The 19,324-nt window shown below is 48.8% G+C and overlaps 1 protein-coding gene across 2 annotated transcripts in view; it reads right to left on the bottom strand.

Moving 5' to 3' along the window:
• The window catches only part of NMNAT2 (nicotinamide nucleotide adenylyltransferase 2), a 218,577-nt gene that overhangs the window by 6,989 nt on the left and 192,264 nt on the right, over window positions 1-19,324 (bottom strand). For both annotated transcript variants that reach the window (XM_010853100.1, XM_010853101.1), the window contains 3 exons: window positions 16,037-16,113; window positions 490-591; window positions 285-352 (listed from right to left, as the gene is read on the bottom strand). In XM_010853100.1, coding sequence (XP_010851402.1) covers window positions 285-352; window positions 490-591; window positions 16,037-16,113 — 247 coding nt within the window. The remainder of the gene's footprint in view (window positions 1-284; window positions 353-489; window positions 592-16,036; window positions 16,114-19,324) is intronic.

Below are 19,324 nucleotides of genomic sequence, written 5' to 3'. Positions count from 1 at the left end.
TACCAGAGTGGGTTGCCATTCCCTTCTCCAGGAGACCTTCCTTCCCTCAAACTAGAGTCCAAACTAAAAATAACTTCTTCCCCCCTCAAGTCACCTAAAACTAACAGCCTGTCCCCCTTTTAAAACTCAAGGACTAGCAACAAATAAATGAGGTCTAAAAAGAAGGCTACATATTGGGGTAGCCAGTGTCGGCCAACCTAACAGTCAGCCTGGACTGAGGAGAGCTGTATGGGAACCTGAAAGCCAGTTTGACCAAGGTCTCTCCGGTCTTTTGTCAAACGTACCTGCTCTTGGTTGAGCTGACCACAGACATGGGATGGTTGATGTCATCCTTCACCACCATGATGTTATTCTGCGGACAGAGCAGAGAGAGTAGGTTGCCAGTCCCTCACACTAAACTCCTTTTGTGTCCTCATGCCTCCAGCCCCCAGGCTTCTCAGAGAAGGGCCATATCACATTACTACACCAGCAGGGAGCTGGAGGACTCACTTTGTATTTTCGGAGTATTGAAGAGTGGTTCATGATTCGGTCTGTGTCGGCTGCGTCCCGGGGGACCACCACGATCCCAAAGTCCCCAACGATCACCTCCATCTGAAGAAACCGAAGGAGGGGAGAGAAAGAGAGGAAGTAGCCTTTGGTGAGACCTTGACTCCAAACCCCTACCAAGCAACTAGCAAGGTGGAGCTACCTCCTGTTGGAACCCTAAGCTTTAGTCCCAAACCTGCCTTCTCAGCCCCACCAGTCAGCTCCTTCAAGTAACAACCTGAAACTGTGCTCGTGGAATGAGTGGGAACTTCACCTGGCACACTTAATAAATACCTAGAGACTGAATTAATAATGCACTCCTGCATGTCTGGGCAAGATCTCTTTAATTCCTGAGGCTCCCGTTGAGCTCATAGTGTTGAAGGGCAGCATAAAACATGGTCCTTACCTGGTAATATCCTCCTGGGTGACACAGATCCTGTTGCTCAGCAACCAGACCCAAGCCCTTGGTTGGTTTACTGAGAGGGGCTGGAAGGCTCTCTGAGCTCACCTATGTCAAAACTGCTGTGGGACTCAGGGTGGTGACAAGTGGGGAAGGGCTTGGAAAGCCCCAGTGTGTACACAAGCAGTGACAGGGGAGGATTACTGTGGGGTCACTTCTGAAATCAGCCTCTGATAGAAGCCTGCTGCCATCATGAGAAATGACACCTTTTCATTTAAAAATTAACCCCCCCCCCAATTATAGATACAATAGAAACTTGGGAAAGTGAGAAAAAGAAAAAAAAAATCACAACCACACAATCCAGTTAATCATTGTTAAATTAACATCTTAGTATTTCTATCCAGGGTTCTCTTCTCTATGGGTGTATGTCCACAACTGGACTGAACTGCAAAATTAATCATTTTATTAAATACCTATATATATTTTTCATTTAGCATTGTATTGTGAGCATTCTCTCATATAGTTAAAAATATTTTAAAGTGTGTTTTCTCCAGTCTGTGTGTTTCATTGCCTGACTATACCGTCATATACCATGACATACTAAGACAAATTTGTATTATAGAAAATATAGAGTCACTTCTGATTTTTGCAGTTATAATAAGCATTTGTTGAAGATCTGTATACATAAGTCTTTTACCACATCTCTTGATTATTTCCTTAGGATAGGAAGTAGAATAATTGGATGAAGGGATATGAACTGGACATATTTCAAGCTCTTGAGACATATTACCAAGCTGCTTTCTGGAAAGTAGTGCCAATTCTTATTTTCAAAGAGCCTGCAAATTGTAGCATTTAATAGACTTGGATCTAGTCTGGGCATATTACTGTCTAGATCTTGCCAATTAAGGATCCCAGATGGAGGGAGAAGTGAGGAGAGGCAGGCTTCTTCTAAGCATGCAGCTTATTGGGCAAGACCTGCTTTGGGGCAAAGAAACCAGGTTTTTCCTTGTAATTCTTCAGCCAAGTGCCACAAAAACAGACATTATAGAGCATTATGGCTACTTCTTCCCTATAGAGGGTTTCTTTTTTAAAAAATTTATTAATTTTTTAATTGAAGGATAATTGCTGTACAGAATTTTGTTGCTGAGGTTTTTAGAGGATTTCCGTATCAGCAGAATTCCCCTTCCAAGCCTGATTCACTGGTTGTGCATGTGCGTGCCCGCACGGTGTGCACGAGTGTGCCCTTGGCTATTTGCAGCCACCTTCACCCTACTTCTCCCTTTGCTTATAGCTGGAGCTAGAGCTGCAATTAAAGATTGACTGAAGGCGCCCCAGGAGGGAATTTGTGGATGTACCATGTCTGAACCCCCATTGGATCATGCCGTTTGGAAGATACAGAACATTACACAACATGCTGCCTCTATTGGTGGTATTCAGATGAGGTAAACTAGCCCCAAGTCTTTGTCCTATGAACCAGGAATGTTAGGGAGGGGCAGGGCAGGGAGTGGAGGTGGGTCCAGTGCCTCCTGCCATAACGTTTAGAATATTGCACCACTACTTAGAAGGTAATCGAAGACACTGGCTCATAAATTTGGCTGAACATCAGAATCACGTGAGGAGCTTAAAAAAATCCTCAAAGCCCAGCTCATACCCAAGATCAATTAAATCAGAATCTCTGGGAATGGGGCCCAAGGATTAGTATTTTTTTTTTTACTCCCTAGATTTTAATTTTAATATGTAACCAAGTTTAAGAACCAGCAGTGATCTAAGTACTGTATTAAAACTCCAGGGGAAAAAAAAAAAAACTCCAGGGGAATTATTACCATAGAGAAAGAGAAAAGAGAAGGGATGGAAAGAGAAGGGGATGGGAGGGAAAAGTTGGAGAAGAGAATCCATCCGGCTGGTATACATGGAGATTCCTCAACTGCCTTGCTATGCAGGTGTCTTGAGATATTTGGTGCCAATTGTATAACATAGGATCTGAATTCAGTTTGATTCTGAGAATCTGATGGATGTTTCATGTGTAATGTATGAAATAGTGGTCTATTTAAAGTGAGCATTCCAGGAATTTCCCTGGTGGTCCAGGGATGGTGGTTAAGGATCCGCCTGCCAATGCAGGGGACACCGGTTCGATCCCTGGTGTGGGAAGATCCCACATGCCGAGGAGCAGCTAAGCCAAGTGCCACAACTGCTGAAGCCTGCATGCCCTAGAGCCCGTGTTCTGCAATGGGAGAAGCCACCACAATGAGAAACCCACATACCGCGACTAGAGAGTGGACCCCAGCTTGTCGCAACTGAGAAGAGCCCACACACAACAATGAAGACTCACCACAGCCTAAGATAAATAAATAAAAATTTAAAAACCTAAAAAAAGGTAAGCCTTCTAGTTTAAAGCATGAAAACAACGGCTCAGAATGGCAGTCAGGCCTCATGGGGACGGCCCTCTGGGTGACGTTAGTGCAGCTGCTGCTTTCTACTCAGAAATTGATGACCTGAGCACCTAATCAGTAACCACACAGGCTGCTCAGTGGTGGCAGGCAGATGGAGGCCTCACTGATTGTGATGGTTTCCTTTTCCAGAAACAGGTGACAGATGTACCCCCTGGGAACAGATGTGGCGGAGAAGACAGGTCTACCAGACAAGACACACAGCTTTACCACATCCCAGGAGCATCTCTGCAGATGTCTAGACCAGACTGCAGACCTTTTCTGCTCCTTTGGCCAGACTGGAGGTCACAGGCTTGATTTTCATGCTGGAAGGTGTACGTGGGTGTGTGTTTTGGGGTGATAGGAGGTGCCAGGTGCTAGAGCTGGCGAGGTTGCCCTCATCCCATGGGTGCCCATCTCCCTCCAGAGGCTTGGCTGCCCTGCCCACCCCCACCCTCATCCCTACCCCTGTCTTCATGTGGCCTCCAGGATCCACCCTCTCCTGTGTCCTCCTACCTCACTGGTTGCTCTTTTGGAGTTTCTCCCTGTACTGTTCCTTCTTTTTTTTTTTCTTCCAGCTGCTCATCATGTGGGATCTTATTTCCCTAATCAGACCCGCACCCTGTGCACTGGATATGTGGAGTCTTAACTGCTGGACCACCAGGGAAGTCCCTGTGCTGTTCCTTCTTATCTCCTTGATCTTGAATGACTGGAGTCCCCCAGGCTCAGTCCTTGGACCTCTTTTCTATCTACGCTTGCACTTTTAATGATTTCATTCCATTTCAAAGTTTTAAAGACATACAGAAGGCTCTCAAATTGATATCTCCAGCATAGACTTCTCTCCTGAACTTCAGACTCATATATCCAGTGGCTCTTCAACAGGCCCACTTGGATGAGGTGTCTCAAGAGTAATATTCCACAAGCCCCTGAACACTCTGACATCAGTCAGTCCCCTCCACTGCCATCCCACACACACACCAAAATGCTATTCCTTTCTCATTTCAGTAAATGGAAACTCTTTCTACAACTGCTCAGGCCAAAATCTTGGTATTCTCCTTGATTCCTCTCTTTCTCTCACATCCCACATTTAGTCCATAAAGCAACTCAGTTGACTTGGTCTTCAAAAGAAATCCAAGAACCTGCTCATTCCTCATCATTTCCATCACTTCTACCTTCAAGCCTCTTCTGGTGGGTTAAATAATGGGCCCCCCAAACACCCAGGTCCTAATCTCTGGAATCTCTGAATGTTACAAGATGTGATTAAACTAAGGGTCTTGAAATTGTCCTGGATGATCTAGGTGGGCCCTTATGTAATAACAAGGGTCCTTACAAGAAGAAGGAGAGGGAGATTTAACTCAAGAGAGAGAAGGTGATATGAAGATGGAGCAGAGAAGATGCTACACTGTTGGCCTTGAAGATGAAAGAAGGGGCCATGGCGTGCAACAAGTGCAGCTCAAGAAGTTGGAAAAGGAAAGGAAACAGATTCTCCCTGAGGGCCTGAGGAGGGACTTCGGCTCTTGACTACGACTTAGCTCTGGCCCAGTGAAACCCATTTCAGACTTCTGGCTTCCAGAAATGAAAGAAAATAAATGTGTGTAGTTTTAAGCCACCAAGTTTGCAGCCACAGAAATTGTCCATCTCCATCCCACTTGGATTGCTCTGGTCTGTTTTTCTCTTGCCTTTTTCCAGTCTATTCCCAACAGCCAGACCGATAATGTGAAATATCAGTCAAATTATGTGGTTCCTTGGCTCAAAACCCTTCACTTAAATACCGCCTTCTCACAGAGACTTCCACTGGCCACGCTATTTCAACCTCCAACCCTTTGCATAGAGACCCTCACCCTCCCCACACCCTCTCAGTCCCCATGTCCTAACTCTTCTTCATTTCCTCATTGCATGTGTCTCTATCTAACACCTTGTATATTTTCTTTGTTTAACCTTACTTTTGCCTCTTTCTCTCTCCCCTATGAAGGTAACCTTCATGAAGGTAGGGAATTTTGTGTTTCATTCATTGCCATGTTCCCGGGTGAAGAGGATCATACATGCTCAATATATACTGTTGAGGAAGAGGACTAGTTAGCTGATATACTCTCCCACTTTAGGATGTGGAAAGCAGCCCCAGTGTACCTAATGGGAACTCTAAGAGACTCCAGGAAGTGACTCTAGAGACTTGCAGGTCTCCATGAAAAGCATGGGTAATTTTACTTCTGAACTTTCCCAAACTTCATCTGATTGGTCAGTGGAATCCCCTGGGAGAGCTTTACAAACAATAACAGGCCCAGGGATTTTGATACAACGTGTCTACAATCTCTCTGTCTTTACAAAGCTCCCTAATCCTCCTGAGGTCCACCCACTTTGGGATTATTGTTGCTTTTAACAATAGAGACTTCCCTGGTGGCGCAGGGGATGGGAGGGCTTCCCTGGTAGCTCAGCTGGTAAAGAATCCACCTGCAATGCAGGAGACCCCAGTTCAATTCCTGGGTCGGAAAGATCCCCTGGAGAAGGGATAGGTGACTCACTCCAGTACTCTTGGCCTTCCCTGGTGGCTCAGATGGTAAAGAATCTGCCTGCAATGCAGGAGACCTGGGTTCGATTCCTGAGTCAGGAGAAGAAAATGGCAACCCACTCCAGTATTCTTGCCTGGAAAAGCCCATGGACAGAGGAGCTTGGCTACAGTCCATGGGGTCACAGAGTTGGACACAACAGAGTGACTCAGCACAGCACAGTGGATGGGAAGCCCCCTGCCAATGTAGGGGACATGGGTTTGATCCCTAGTCCAGGAGGATTCCGCCTGCCTTAGGGCGGCTAAGCCCGCGTACCACAGCTACTGAAGCCTGCCTTCCTGTACCCCATGATCCACAGCAAGAGAAGCCACTGCAGCGAGAAGCCTGGGCACCGCAACCTGCTTGCTGCAAATAGAGCAAGCCCGTAGCACAGCAATGAAGACCCAGTGCAACCAAAAATAAATAAATAAACACAAATTTACAAAACAATATAGGCAACTGCCTAAGATGCTAATACCCTGGCTTGGTGTAGGATGAAGTCAAAATGAGATAGCTGTGGGATGGGCACTCTGGGAACTCCAGCAAAAATGAGGACATCCCCCCACCCCTATGCCCTAGAGCGATGAGGGCAGACATCTGACCCTAGGAAACAGAGTTTCTCAAGCTCTCCCTGCCCATGGAGCCCTGGGATGGAGCGTCTGTTCCAGTTCGAGTGGCCCAACACCTCCTATGTCTTCACGGAGATGTCTCTGCTGGTCTTGGTCTTGCCTGGGGGAGGGGAGGTGGGTGGGCAGAGGCATTCTGATTGGCAAGTCCCTCTCCTGACGTGACTGCTGTGGCCTCATTCTGCCACACCGTGGTGAGCAGGATCGGGGTATAGTCTTCTCCCCCGCCCACAGCAGACAGTGGTCTCTCAGGGTAGCTCTGGCCTGTGTCCTGTCTCAGAGGTGGGGGTCTGTGCCATTCATCCTGCTTCAACTTCCTGCTCACAGGCTCAGCTTTGATCATATCTTTTAGTCTTCCGGGGCAAAGGGTCCCTGGGGGCAGCAGGGGTAGGGCTGGGGAGAGGAAGTGGGAGGGGGCAGACTCTGCTTCCCTTCCACGTGGGGAATCTAAGGAAAGGATATGACACATGTTGGGGCAGGAAGCAGCTTGGCCTTGGGAGGGAGAACACTCCGGGCAACTGGGCAGCAGATCTCTTGGAAGGAATGTGGAATTACCATCTTCCCTCAGGAGGCAGAATTTCCAGACCTGCCTTACTGGGTTCCACTGATACCTGGCCGGGAAGATGCCCTGTGGTCTTAGTTGGGAGCTTCCCAGCACCCCAGGGCTGAGCATGACAGATATGGCTTCATCTCTTGGCTCAATGACTATCTAGTGGGAGACATTAAACAAATCATGAATGATTTCACCCGTATCGCTCTGAAAGATAAGGTGGGTTACCAGTAAGTGGTACCACTATTAAAATCTTGTAGTGGCTAATTGTCTTCCGGGTAACTGACAAAAGTCTGGGCTGCGTCCTACTGTGGGGGCTGAACTCCTCCAACCAAGCTGTTTCCAGGTGCTCTTACATTCTTTCATTCAAAACTTCTGTTGAGTGTATGTGGTGAACTGGACACTGTCTCGGTGTTGCCCAATAAGATGGACACGTTTAGTGTGCCCACAGAACTCACCTACAGTCAGGAGAGGTCATAAACAAATAAATATGTAAATAAGAAAACATCAAGTGGAGCTAAGTACAATGTTGAATATAAAACAAAATGACCTTGAAGCCCAAACCTAAATGGCAAGAAGGAGCCAGGCATAGAAATACCTGGGAAAAGAACATTCCCCGTGAGGCCACAGCTAGTGCAAAGCCCCTGAGGTGGGAAAAACTATTCAAACAAGGAAATCAAGTGTAACTGGAGCACAGAGAGGTAGGGCAAGTACAGAAGAACCAGATCATGATAAAGATGGGATTTCATTCCAAATGCAAAGAGAAACCATTAGAGGATTTTAAATAGAGGGTTTGACTTCCTTTAGCAGCAGAATCCAATTTACATTGACCTGCCCAGGCAAGTCTAACTGCTAAGACCCTCTGTGGAATCATTCTGAGATCAGAGTTTGAAATCCTGACCATCTCCCCAAACAGTTCTTCATTCTCAAGGGAGAGGATCTGAATCTCTCGGGCTCACTTGTACTTGTTCTCCAGATGAGAATATTCAGCAGGAAGGGGAAGCAGCATTTATCAGGGTACCTATATGCACCAGGCATAGTGCAAGGAGATTTATTTATTAATGCATTTAATCCTTACAACAACCATTTTCTGAGATATGTGCTTCAGTTCCCGCTTTATAGACAGGGAAACCAAGACTCAGTGAGATATAGTAACCAGTCCAAGCTGCACAGCTAGTGAGTGAATTTGAATCCACTCTTGTCTGCTTTACAGGCTCTCTCTCTTTTTTTTTTTAACCACATCATGCCTAATTTAGATTCATTTAAAAAAATTTACGTTGTATTGGGGTACAGACAATTAACAATGTTGTGGTAGTTTATAGGTGAACCGCGAAGGGATCAGCCATACATAAACATGGGTCCATTCCCCTCCAAGTCCCCCTGCCGTCCAGGCTGCCACATGACATTGGGCAGAGTTCCATGTGTTCCAGCAGGTCCTTGTTGTTTATCTGTTTTAAATATAGCAGCGTGTACATATCTATCCCGAACTCCCTCACTGTCCCTTCTCTCCATCCTTCCACTCCTCCCTTCACCTCACTCTGGGCAACCATAAGCTCGTTCTCCAAGTCTGTGGGTCTGTTTCTGTTTTGTAAATAAGTTCTAGATCCATTTTAAGACTCGCAGTTTAGTAACTTGAAATTTTTTGGTTTGAAAATATAATCTATCTTCATTTTTTTCTCCAGGCTTACGGTGAGCCATGTCCTCAGTTCATTACTCCACATCGCCCCCTACAGTATGTAATTTTGTGTACTTCTGAGTAGGTTAAACCAGATGCGAGACCATCCAGCAGAAGCCACGCAGTAGGTGAGGGGCATCTGAAACATGCTCCTCCCATTCAGGCAAGAATCCTCTACCCATGGTCTGCACCCGGCTTCTCTCTGGAGGGAGGGCTGAGCAGATGCTACTGCGGGAATGCATTTTCAGGATGGCTTCCTTAGTGCAAATAAATGAATGACCCTTCCAGGGGATTTCCCAGAGGAACCCCACACCCATTTCCAATCTGCTTGGGGGTGTGGGAAGGCAAGGGATTCCAGCCTCAAGTCAAAAGCCTGAAAACCAAAGCAACAGCGCCTTTCACACGAGAACCCTATCTCCCAGGGTAGGGGGTAAGCTGCCTTTCCCTGGGCTGGAAACGCGGCAACAGGCTTATCAGTGTGGGGGCCTAATCCCCGGGGTGGAAGTGTCCATCGGGCTTCCTGGCTGGGGCGGGACTGTCTGATAAAAACCATCTGAGCCTGAAAAGCCAAATGTTTGTCTTTGCTCCATTTGTCCTGGAGCCCTGGGATTTCTTCTGGAGTGGCCAGTGCCCCAGGCTCTTCCTCTGTTTATTTTCTTTGGTTGTTTTCCCATAGCTGGTGGATGTAGGAAGCAGTTAGCCCATGCCTGGTTGGCTGGAAAAATGTAGAACACAGCCAATTAGAGCCAGCCAGCCTATGGAATGCTGGACTGAGAAGTGCAAAAAGAAAGAAAAAGAAAAAAATTAAAACTTCCTCATTAGCCCATCTCTGGTGCCTGATGTTCCACCTCCAGGTGTTCATTCCTTTGAGTTAAATATTGACCCTTGCTCATTTGAAATGCAAATACCATTTTCAAGTGGCAAATACATGTAATCATTAAACTGAAATGATTTTGTCTGCTTGCTGAAAAGTCAGAAGCCTCCCAGGCAAAGACCAAGATAAACCTTCTGTTTCAGCCAATAAGAACCATCTCCCCAAAAGGTCTTATTCCTACCACTGGATCTTTGACAGCCTTCTCTCAACCCCCAAAGCCCTTCTTTTTGCACTCACTTAAATCCAATCCTGCCCATCATTCAAAGCCCAGCTCAAGCTGCTGAAAGAAAGTGAAAGTGAAGTCACTCAGTCATGTCTGACTTTTTGCGACCCCATGGACTACAGCCTACCAGGCTCCTCTGTCCATGGGATTTTCCAGGCAAGAGTACTGGAGTGGGTTGCCATTTCCTTCTCCAGAGGATCATCCCAACCCAGGGATCAAACCCGGGTCTCCCGCATTGTAGGCTGACGCTTTACTGTCTGAGCCACCAGGGAAGCTGGGCTACTATGAACTACATGCCATTCTTCCCACTTGTCTGTCTTACCTGCACTAGGGAACTGAACATATGCAAAGTCCTGCTCTGCTGTTAATAGCTAAGTGGTCTTGGACAAGTCTGGTTTCCCAGATGGTACAGTGGTAAGGAATCTGCCTGCCAATGCAGAAAATGAGGGTTTGATCCCTGGGATCGGGAAGATCCCTTGGAGGAAGAAATGGCAACCAACTCCAGTATTCTTGCCTGGGAAATCCCATGGACAGAGGAAACTGGTGGACTGCAGTCCATGGGGTTGCAAAGAGTTGGACACCACTGAGCATGCACACGTGCACGCATGCTCGGACAAGTCCAGTCCAAGTGAGCCCTGGTGTCCATACCCATAAATGGACTCCACTTTCAGGAGGGCTCGGGGGGTTAACTGAGATAAGCCATGAGAAACAAGAAGAGTGTTTATTGTCTGTCTCCCCCATAGAAGGCAAAGTGCACATGGTCGGAAACTTGACGTATTCTGTTCTCTTTGTTCCTTCAGCCCTAGAACAGTGTCTAGGACATGACAGGTACTCAATAAATATTTTAAAACCAATGAATAAATAACAGCCAACATTTATTGACTGCTTACTTAGTTCAAGAACTCTTTCAAACTTTCTGTATGTTTCATTTCATGTACTATAATGAACTAACAGAATAAAAACTGTAAGATATTTTTAGCAAGTGCTGCCAGGACAAATAAAGTACTTACATTCATACTGGGCACTCAGTATTAGCTGAAAGATTGATGGAAGGAAAGAATGCCTGAATCAGAATTAATTTGCCAGATTGCCTTCCATTATACTATAATGGAAAAAGCAGCTGGCCGCATAAGATCACTAGACGATGGGTTTGTTTGAGGGAGGGGAGGAGGATACGAGTTTCCTGTCTCACAAATCTGTCATGACTTGACCCTTTCGGCTTTGGCCTTGCCTTCTCACAGGCCCTGGTCCAGGCCCGGATACCTGCTTCCCTGCTGCTGTCAGGATGTGTGCCTGCTGTGTGCTTAGTCACTCAGTCATGTCTGACTCTGTGACTTTGTCGTCTGCAGCCCACCAGGCTCCTCTGTCCATGGGATTCTCCAGGCAAGAATACTAAAGTGGGTAGCCATTCCTTTCTCCAGGGGCTCTTCCTGATCCAAGGATCAAACCTGGGTCTCCTGCACTGCAGGTGGATTCTTTACCACCTGAGCTACCACGGAAGCCCAGCGTCAGGATGCAGCACAGCAAAGATCAAGTCTCCTGGGGGAGATTATCCTAATTAAAAGCTTGGGAATGGGATGGACTGGTGGGGACTGGGTCACCATCTCCAAAAGCGGGTCCAGGAAACTGGATCTTGCTTTCTCTTGCGAATCAAGAATGAAAATGCCAAGTGCCAGACCATGCAGAAGCAACTCTTCTGTGTTCCATGGAGAGAAATGTGATGAATATGTATGGCATTTTCTCTCCATGGAATGTAAGGAGAAGGGGTGTGTCACTGGTCAGAGAAGGTCAGAATTCACTAAGGGCTAATGGATCTTTGTGTCTATTGGGAAATGCCCAAGGGATGTGCTTGGGTTGGGGTGAGTGGTTGTGTAATTACATTTCTGGATGGAGAGCATAGGTTCAGGAATCCAAAGCAAAAGAATGAGCAAGACTGACTCAATTGGAGAGTCTGTGATTGTGCCGAGAGAGACCTTGGCAGCCCTGTTGTGGAACAGACTGTCCCAGCTGCTTCTGACTGGGTGGGGACATTGCTGCTCCATGGCCTCTGGTGAGCGTTCTTTATAGAAGGGTGGAGAGGCTCCTATGTTCCCCACAGACCTGTTTGAACTAGTGGCTTCTCCCCTGCTTTTTTTCTGAGGATTCTGGAGATGACATGGGAAGCTGGAATGGAGAGCAAGGACATAGGACTTTTCCAAGAAACCTGGCTCTCTTCCCCACCTTTCTGTCCCATCACTGGCAGATTCAGAGCTTCAGGCTCATGGTCACTGAGCACAGATCTGTGGCCATCGAGTATCACTCGGGACACCGTGTAAAGAAAAGTGTGTTCTGATAAAGGGTTCACTAAATGAATGAAACTGGGGGCAGAAGTGGGTCTCACATACCTCATCCCAGGTAATCTCATAGTTAGGAACAGAGATCCCTAAAACCAGCTGCTTCCAGGCAAACTCCGGAGGGTAGAACAGAGGCAGGAGGTAAATGGAGCATGCCCCCACCCCACCACCACCCACCAGGGAAAGCAACCGGAATTCATTCCCTGTGGACAGAAACTCTGAAACATCAGTAGCAGTACAATCAAGAGAGGAGGCTGAGCCCTGCCTGGATAAGAGATAAGAGACTACACATTTCTCATTCTCGAAGTCAAGGAAACCCTCCCGACTAGAAATCTCCTTAAGAGGTCAAAAGTGGAGTGACGCCAACTACGCACAGGCCTCTTAGGTGAAATCCATCTTGGCTGAGAGATGTGCATAGACATGGGAGGCTCCTGAGATATACCAAATACACACCCAGAACCAGACAGATTGAAAAAGACTGGCCAAAGGAAACCTGGAAGAAATGTCTCATAAAGGTGATTCAAACTATCACGAGGGCGTGGCTCTCTGAGTCCGCCCATGTGTCTATCCACACGTACTGTGTTCTCCTCCTAATAAACACTTCGCTTGTTACACTACTTGCTGTCTTTGTGGGAATTCTTTTCTGCAGAGTTGAAGGGCCAGGGTCTTGTCTCGGACCACTGATCTAGCGGCTAGGATTTGGTGCTCTCATCTCTGAGACCCGGCCTCAGTCTCTGGCCAGGAACCGAAACCCTGCTTCAAGCCACCGCCGGCTGAGGCCACCTGAGATCATAACTTCCTATTAGAATCACCAGAGTTCACCCTGGACCAGTCTTGAAAGAAGGACCTTTCTTTCCTAGACCGTAAGCTCCAACCTTCCCCCAGTAAGGACAGTGGGATAAATCACTGAGTGGCTAGCTAGTTTCATGCTCCCTGTGTCCACTTTTGTCCAGTCCCCACCCTATTTCTAGCGGAGAACCAGAGCCTTTATGAAAGGAATTTGCAGGGCAGAAAGCAGAACGTTTTGAAGTCACTGGCTTTAAACACACTGACGAGATGTTCCTTGAGGTCCTGAGGAGGGAAGAGACAATAGGGGCGCTATCTTCAGAGGAGAAAGAAGAGGTCCCACTGCCCCCTGCTCCTTCCACACTAGAAAGAAGCCAGAGATCTGTGAAGCCCACCCGCTGCCCTAAGGGCAAAGCCTCAGAAGAAGACAGGGGCAGGATCATAGGTGGGTGGGGTCCAGCACTGGGCTTCCAGACTCAGTCAGGAATCCTATTCTCCAGGTGGGCACAGAGGGCAGGGCCACCCACCTCCAGGTCTGGAGAGGGAAGATGTGTGTGGCAACCCCGACGAAGAGATGCTCGTGTTCGGAGCCCATGAGAGCCTCTCAGGTTCTGCTCGTCAGCAATGACTGAGACCTATTTCCCATCATCCCTGGGGGTAGTGATTTGGAGTTGAATTTTCATTTGGTATGAATAAATTACATGTGATATTTCTGGCACACCTCTGTTGTGGCCTGAGAGTCACACTCATTATGTAAGGAAACAACTCCATGATTTTTCTGTTTTTTTTGTTTTGTTTTGTTTTGTTTTTGCCTCTACCTCAGATGGCATGATTCTAAGGATTCCACAGAGTCTTCGTGGGCGCTTGAGGGTGGGGAGGTTGGCACTCCAGGCTCTAGAAAATCCTCTGGAGTGAACCCTGAGGGGCTGCTTCACCCAATCGCCCTCCTGCCTGTGCTGTGGATGGGCATTCTCAGCCCCTCCAGCCGCACAGACGTGGGGTCCCCGCTTGGTCTGGATCTGCTGCACCTCTGGGAGTAGCCAGGCTGGGTGCTCTGATCCCCAGGGTGACGGTCAGGTGGGAAGATGATTGAATAAATGGGTGTCAAGTCTGCCTCCACTGCCACAGCCCCAGTACATCAACAGCTTTCGGTTTCTCAACTTTTCTCTTTTAACCAATGCATTCCTCTTCCGGTTGGTCCCACTTGAGCATTAGGGACCACCCGGAAGAGGAGTGACCTGGGGCTCTTTTCCCTGGTCACTACAAGTTGGACCTGACAAGGTCAGGAGCAGCCGTTTCGGAGAGAAGCTAGAGGCTCTGCTGTCAGCGCAGAGAGGCTGGCTGTGTTTCAGGGGCCCCCAGTTGTGTCCGTTTCAGGCTCCAGAAAGCTCGTGTCTGCCCTTGAGAGGCCCACATTACAAGTCACATGCAGCAAGGAGGCCCTTGAGACGTCCTGCTCACGTGCTGGCCCTTCAGGCTGCTGCCCTGTCACTTTATCCCTGTAAATCCCCACCCTGGCTGCCAGGGCCTCCCCGTGGGAAGGGGCCTCCGGCTACTGCCTGGATTTGCCCGGATTCTTGAAAGAGCATTGCTGAAATCTTGTACAGAACTTCGCCCGCATTACTTTTTCCCTTCAAAGCAGCTTGCGAAGTAGAGAGGAAAGTAAAAGTTAATTAAGCCACTTAATCCAGAATTGAAAAGAGGTTTAAAATTTCACCTGCAAGAAATTGTTCAGGCGTGGAGAGGAAAGGGCTTACACAGTATAATTCGTTTCCCCTGAAACTCTCCCTCCCTGCTTGGTTAGCACACAGCGTGTTAGCATTTATGCCCTTCACCTTAAACGTCTCTGTTTATCGATGTGTCTTTTAGGTAGATTCACTTATTAACAGTTGTACGTCACTGTGTGTCAGGTGCTAGGCTGGGCACTTTACAGGGACGATCTCATTTAATTCCTCCCAAACCCTATGAAGGTACTATTACGATGGCCATTTCTGAGATGGGAAAAACTGATGCTTGTAATATATCTTGTCACAAGCTGTGCTGAAGTAGAACTGAGATCTTGAGTTTCACCCTGAAGGTTGTCTCTTTTTTCTTTCTCTTCAGAGACATATATGTACATGAGAAAATTTCACAAGCTGACATCTCGCCACCTAATACTTCTGGGCAGAGACTGTATTGTATATTGCTTTTTATCTGTAGCATTCTGAGATTTTAAATCTCAGAATGCTACAGATAACATTCTTTAGGTTTAAAAAAACAACCAAGGCTCAAAGGAGTTGAGTGATTTGCATGGGGTCACACAGTAAGTAATACAAAAAATGTACTAAGTCTAGAATATCTGCCATGAGAAACCCACTTTCAAAGGGCCATGGGCTTGGGAGCTAGCATTAGGTCTGACTAACAGATGAATGAATTCATGAAATAACAAAAATGAATGTATGTCTAAAGGGTGAGGAACTTATGAATTAGCTAGTTTAAGACCATCTCAGCCAGATTTGGTAACAACTTGTCCACTGAGCTTCTAAAGGGTATAGGTTTCAATTCCTGGTTCCCTAAATCCCAAGTCAATTGCCAGAAGGATCCTACTGACCTTTTATCATTAACTTCTCCCCTCTTGACCCTTTTTCTCTTGTTAAGGAAATTCTAGGGTGGTATTTATCACCTCTTCAAAAAGAATCAAAGGAAAACAAAGCACATAATAATTTCAAAAGGGCAAAGGCTTTTTCTTTTTTAAAAAGACCTCTCTCCCCCACCTCTCCCCACCAGCACACATACTCCAAGTGCTGTTTGGCGAAGGTATTCTATGACTCAGATTGCTTTTTTCCCAGGGGCTTTCCAGGAGCAAGCATGAGGGGGAGTGAGTGTAAAAATACAGGAGGAGATAAAGCTTGGGGGTAGTGAGAATTTTTTCCCATCATGATGTGAACGATTGCCCTCCTGGGAGCTCAAGGGAGATGGGAGACTCAAGCTGGGGAGGGAGGCTAGGTGGGGAGGGAAGACCAGGGGTCAGAGTCGAGTGCGCCTCCCCATCCTGCCCCATACCAGCTGTGCGCAGGCCATAACCCTGCTACTCACATCTGCCTCGTTCCACAGTCCTGGGATGCAGAAGGACTCCAGAAGGTCACTGCCACACAGCAGCAAGATCCGCAGTTCTGAGGAGGGGGGACAAAGTTAGCAAAGGGAGAGGGAAGCGTTCAAATATCAGCCTTCTTCCTCTGACCAGCACAGAAGCGTCCCATCCCTGGGGCTCCAGAGCCCAGTTCCAGCAGGCAGCACGCTGTGTGCTGCCCTGAATCCTCTGCTCAGCCCTCCCCCAGGCTCATTTACAGACCACTCTCACTCCCTGCAGGGACTGAAGGATTTCCAGGGTGGGTTTCATGCTAAACCAGATGTCTGGTCACCCACAATCTAAGGCAGCTACACGCCTTGTGTGAGGTCTAAGAGGCTCTCTTTTTTGCTCTATGTCAAACCAAAGTGCCCGTGGAGTGTGGCTTCTCTGCTGCTGGGCATCCTCTGGGGTTTGTCTTCCATCACAAGCGTGACGTGATGGGGGCAGGGGACATGGAGTGCACCCTCAATTCACCAGCTGGCTCAGCTCATCAGACGTCTTCCCTGTACGTGGGCCACTGTCCTCAGCAAACGGCTTGAGAAGCGAGCCTGCCCCCACCTTTCCAACTCCCAGGCACGTTTCCAGCTTATCACTAGTTTTTCTTCCCTTGTTAAGCCCAGTTTGAATTATCCCAGCGAGGCCACTGTCGCTTAAAACAGGCAGCAAACTGACTCAGGCATGAAAACTGAGCAACGGGGGTGAAAAAGAATCCTGGGATTCTCAGAACCACGTGGGGAGAGACCTCCACCTGGGATGAGATTCAGGTCATGTGTTGGTTCCCGGGTACTTTCCCCAGGCTCTTTCATCAGGTGCTGTGCTTAATTGCTCAGCCGTGTCCAACTGTTTGCGACCCCATGGACTGTAACCCACCAGGCTCCTCTGTCCATGGGATTCTCCAGGCAAGAATACTGGAGTGGGTGGCCATGCTCTCCTCCAGGGAATCTTTCCCAACCCAGGTATCAAACCCAGGTCTCCCTCATTGCAGGATTCTTTATGCTCGGAGCCACCAGGCTCTATCATCAGGGGGCTGTGACTGTGGGCATCCTGTCGGAACCGGTGACACAGCCCTACTCTGAGCCTCCAGAGACCGCTGCCACCCTGGCCCCAGAGGCTGAGGCCCGGCAGCTCTGCCCTCCTCAGACCCCATAGCTAGCTCAGGGACCTGCGGAGGACTTTCAGGTGGTGAGCGCGCCCTGGGTGCAGGCTCAGTGGGAGACTGCTGGGCTGACAGGGTCAGCATCTTACAGTCCCAGGTCGGCACAGCTCACCCTCAGGGAGTCCCCTGCAGCACCGGAGTCTTAACGCCTAAATATTCCTGCAGCCTCCCACCTCCCCCTCCCCTGTCACACTGTCATCTAATGTTCTGTTTACATCCAGGGACCTTAATAGAACTTTATATACCCAGGGCCTAGCAGAGTGACCTGTGCACAGTAGGTGCTCAGGATGTGTTGAATGAGCGAACGACAGAGAGGCTGGCCACAGAGGCCGCGTGGGCAGGCTGTCTCAGAGCCTTCTGGGTACCCCGGGATGGCAGTGCCAGATGGTGATTGTGGCCTCGGCTCTTGCAGCGTGGAGGCCCTGGTCATGGTCCGCTCCCAGCCTCGGGATGGCCGAGAGGAGCCAGACCGGGCTGACTCTGGGGTTTCTGATGTTCCCTGTCCCCTGCTCGGAGCCGCCCAGAGTTCCAGGTCAGATCTGTTGAAAGGCTACAGCTCTATAACTGTGGGCCTAAAACTTCGGGTTGGAGGCCATGTCCAGGAGACATGCTGGCCCTCAGCTTTTTCTACATCAGTGGTTCTCAACCGGGGGCGATTCTGCCTCCAGAATTTGGCACGGTCAGGAGACGTTTTTTTGTCGTCAAGGCTGGAGAGAGAGGTGTGCTACCGGCACCTAGTGCTGGGAAGGCAGGAACGCGGCTCAAAAGTCCACAGGGCACACAGCCAGCCCCCACACCTCAGGGTTACGCCTGTTTCCTATGACAACGGCGGTGTGGTTGAGAAGCCCTGCTCTGCGGCCACGGAAATGAATCTCTTTTCAATTCCCTATCCAGAGACTCACTTTCTCACTCGAGTATAACGTGGGATTATTTTTAAAGCCAAAGTAGAGCAAGTTAAAGCGGGGGGTTTCCACCTTTGCTTGCAGCACCGGAACGGATGGATTTGTCACAGACCAGAGGCCCCAGCCGGAGAAGGCAATGGCACCCCACTCCAGTACTCTTGCCTGGAAAACCCCATGGACGGAGGAGCCTGGTAGGCTGCAGTCCATGGGGTCGCTAAGAGTCGGACACGACTGAGCGACTTCACTTTCACTTTTCACTTTCATGCATTGGAGAAGGAAATGGCAACCCACTCCAGTGTTCTTGCCTGGAGAATCCCAGGGACGGGGGAGCCTGGTGGGCTGCCGTCTATGGGGTCGCACGGAGTGGGACACGACTGAAGCGACTTAGCAGTAGCAGTAGCAGAGCAGCAGCAGAGGCCCCAGCAGGGCTTGGGAATCCCATGTGTGGCCGCTGGAGGGCAGCAGTGGATTCTCTGGTTTACCCTAGGAGATGAAGGCTCATGTTCTCAGCCTACAAGTCTGGGGCAGGCCTGGTTAAAAAAGTGGAAATGGCGCCATAGATGCTAACTGAGCTAGGAGAAATGGCTTTTTCCTTCTCGTGAAGCGTGCAAGGGGATTTCAGAAAGAGGAGGTGTGAGCCAAAGGGCCTCACAGGGCAGTGGTCTGGGGGCCAGGCTGCTCCTCTGGGCCCCACTTCCTTCCCCAGTTCAGGATCCAGGGAGCCAGAGTCAGCCCTCCTCGGTCACACTCTCCTCTCAGCAATCCTGCTTCTGTGAAGCCCCAGGCCCCGAGGCCCTTTCCAGCTCCCATCACACACCGAGGCAGCAGCCACCTGTACCACGCCAGGCCACTAATCCATCCACACAACTGTGGCCACTCAGCTTTCCTTTCTCTGAGAGAGGGGGTCAGATGGGGCCAAGCTTCACAAGGAATGCTAGGAGCATGGCCATGCCAACACCCACTGCATTCCCTCTCTGTCCAAGGGGGGAGTCCCCAGGCTGCTGGACCCTGGGTGCTGGGGAGGTGAATGAGGTCCCAGATGAAGCTGGCTCACAATACATTCTTCCCGGAACAAGGTATGGGAGGAAAGTACACACTGGAATACAGTTGAAAGGTTGAAGACTGCTCTGAGCACGGCTGGTCAAGAAGACTTTGTCCCCGAGATGATAGTCACTGGCCAGGTATGGAACCGCCAG

The sequence above is a fragment of the Bison bison genome, unplaced genomic scaffold, assembly GCF_000754665.1.
Source record: "Bison bison bison isolate TAMUID 2011002044 unplaced genomic scaffold, Bison_UMD1.0 scf7180017864322, whole genome shotgun sequence".
NCBI lineage: Eukaryota > Metazoa > Chordata > Mammalia > Artiodactyla > Bovidae > Bison > Bison bison.
Note: the sequence above shows the minus strand (reverse complement) of the source record. Positions and strands in the feature narration are given on the sequence as shown.